Source organism: Triticum aestivum, chromosome 5D (assembly GCF_018294505.1).
Source record: "Triticum aestivum cultivar Chinese Spring chromosome 5D, IWGSC CS RefSeq v2.1, whole genome shotgun sequence".
Classification (NCBI taxonomy): domain Eukaryota; kingdom Viridiplantae; phylum Streptophyta; class Magnoliopsida; order Poales; family Poaceae; genus Triticum; species Triticum aestivum.
Window position 1 is genome coordinate 489,634,600 of NC_057808.1, and position 2,635 is coordinate 489,637,234.

General features: G+C 51.3%; 1 protein-coding gene across 1 annotated transcript; it reads right to left on the minus strand.

Annotated features, from left to right (window-relative positions):
* Nucleotides 1-1,269: 1,269 nt before the first annotated feature.
* On the minus strand, nt 1,270-2,142 carry LOC123125667 (uncharacterized). The gene is made up of 2 exons (XM_044546131.1): nt 1,897-2,142; nt 1,270-1,818 (listed from the first exon to the last, which is right to left on the minus strand). The coding sequence occupies exons 1-2, from the start codon at nt 2,110-2,112 to the stop codon at nt 1,540-1,542; spliced, it is 495 nt and encodes a 164-aa protein (XP_044402066.1). The 5' UTR covers nt 2,113-2,142; the 3' UTR covers nt 1,270-1,539.
* Between the last annotated feature and the right edge of the window lie 493 nt (nt 2,143-2,635).

The following is a 2,635-nucleotide window of genomic DNA, read 5'->3' on the forward strand; positions in this document are numbered from 1 at the left end:
CGATTTTTTGTCCAAAAGGACCCCCTGCCGAGATGAATTGACAAAAAGGACTACCTGTGGATCAATTTGACAGAAAAGACCCCCTCAGCGGTGGCGGCAGCCGCGACGGGCGACACGTGGCACCTGCCGCCACGCCAGGAGGCGGCGGGCCCTGCCGCCACCGCAGGAGGCGGCCATCCAGCCGAACGGGAATCCCAACTACTCACCGCGCCGTGACGGAACGGGCCGGGCCAGGTGGGCCCCGCCGCCACCGTGGGAGGCGGCCGCCCCTGGCGCTGTCCCTGGCTGGCCGACAGCTGCTGCTGCGCGTGGGCCGAGGCACGGGCCCTGCCGCCACTGCTGCTGGCGGCATCTTTCCTGCACGTGCGACAGCTGACGGCGCTGATTCCGACGCAGACAACCCTCATTCCCACGCGCGGGAATCTGTGAACTTTGACCCTTAGTGTCGACACTCAGCGGTGCTCTGCACTGGTTGCTTTGGCGATGCTGCTGCCCGGGAATCACTCCGGTTTTTCCTTCTTTTGCCTCAGCGGATATGACAGCACCGCGGGAATCACTCACACGCTGTGGGAACCTGTTGTGCCGACACTACAGGGATGCTCTTCCTTTTATATAGTATGCGTATGCTCCATGCGCAAGCACACTCTAGCCTCCTCTTCTACTCTCTGCATGCAAGAACAGAGAGAAAGCAAAACTGACTAGACAATAGGATAGTTCCATGGGACGAACTCACCGGTAGTGACACCATAATGAATGAGTTGGCTCACCAATTACGTAGGTCTGGGTGGCCTGAAAGGACCTATGAGGAGGTACGTAAAGAACTTCTTAGGTTGCATGCAAGGTGGAAGAAGGTAGTGGAGCCGGAGAGTGAAACTTTCAGAAGGACTGCAGAAAAGCATCCATTTTTATGGACTGAGGAGAGCGAGGACGAAGATGATATCTTCATGCCGCCGTTTCCGGGTTCTTCATCGTCAAAGGGCAAGAGTTCTGCATCGTCTAAGGGCAAGAGTACTGCATCCTCGAAGAGCAAGAGTTCTGCATCGTCCAAGGGTAAGAGTTCTGCATCGTCGAAGGGCAAGAGTTCTGCATCGACGGAGGATGACTATGATGCCTTCATGTAGTTTTTAAGCTATATTCCAGTTCTACCGTTTAATTCAGGTGTACTTGCATTATTAGTTTGTACTCTCTTATTGTAGGGCATTATGTTCTATCTTAATTTTATTTTGTAGTTCTTGCGTGATGTTCGATATTAGTGGAGGGAAAGAAAATGCCACTACTTTATTCTAAAACTATATTTTTTTCCATTACGACACGTACAACTGAAAATAAGATACATCGTAGAATTGAAATAAAGCTACATTTAACTATTGAAATAAAGCCACATTAAACTGCAGAAATAAAGATACAAATGATTACGAAATTTAAAATACTACCACAGGAATCTACTGAGTCCAGCGTGGATATTTTCCTTTTCCATCGCCAGCTTCTTCTGCCGCCTTGGCCTCACGAGCCCTTTCTTTCTTTCTCTGCCTCTCCTCCTCACGAGCCTCCTTTCGCTGTCGTTCCTGCTCCTCCATGCGACGAGCCTCTTCCCTGTTTTTCTTTCCTAAATCCTGAAAAAAAACGGTGTTGCTCCGCATAGTATTCTTTTAACTCTCTCTCTTGCTCTGCTTTCTCCTCAGCTTCCGCCTTCTCACGTCGCTCTTCCGCATAGAAACTATTCCACGCACGGCGACTTCTTTCACGAATCTCAGTCACTGCCCAAGCCGGCATCTCCGTGTCAATCCAACGATAATACATGCACAGAGGCGGAGGAGACTACAACAAGAAACAAGAATGTTATTAAAGAATCAATCAAAATACCAACAATTTATATTCGTGATGGTTAAAGCATACCGGAGGCTTGTCGTACTCTGAAATAGCTACGGTTGGATCTTCCTCATAATTGGCGCACATGAAAAACTTCATGCCCAACCAATCTGAAAAATCCGTCACCTCCTTCACCTTGCAAAGATCGCCACACCAACACCGCAGGACTGCCATCCCCGGAGGCAAACTTGCATTCTTCATTTTCCTCGGCCTAATGCTTTGATCCGAGCAAGGCAAACTCATACCGGCTAGAAAAATGTGTTACACACTTTGCGCAGTGGCGATTTCGAGGATGGCTGGACGAAAATGACGAGAGCCTCGGTGTCTCCTTTTATAGGCTCAGACGACAAATGATGGCCAGAAAATAAACGCGAACATACGAAATTTTACGATCCCTGTAGTGTCGGCACAACAGCTTCCCGCAGCCTAGGATTCCTTCCGCAGTGCCGTCACACCCACTCAAATAGAACAAGCAAAAGCAGGAGTGATTCCCGGACAGAGGAAAAGCAGGAGTGATTCCCGGACAGAAGAAAAGCAGGAGTGATTTCCGGGAAAAGTAGCAGCACATCAGCATCCATTTCCCGCCGTTGGAATTAGCGTCATCAGGTCGCTGTCATGGGAATCAGCGCCATCAGTGTCAGGGGCTGTCGGCCAGCCAGCCCGCCAGGAGAGGCCGCCTCCGGCAGTGGCGGCGAGGCCCACCGGCGGGGCCCGCGGCCTGCACGGCCTGTCGGCCAGCCAGCGACCACGCCCAGGAGAGGCCGCC

What these genes read in the sequence shown, in the direction of transcription:
- LOC123125667 (XM_044546131.1), bottom strand. Translation starts at nt 2,112, where the DNA reads ATGAGTTTGCCTTGCTCGGATCAAAGCATTAGGCCGAGGAAAATGAAG. An exon ending in CAGAGTACGACAAGCCTCCG is followed by an intron (nt 1,819 to 1,896) that starts GTATGCTTTAAC and finishes TTCTTGTTGTAG; the next exon opens with TCTCCTCCGCCTCTGTGCAT.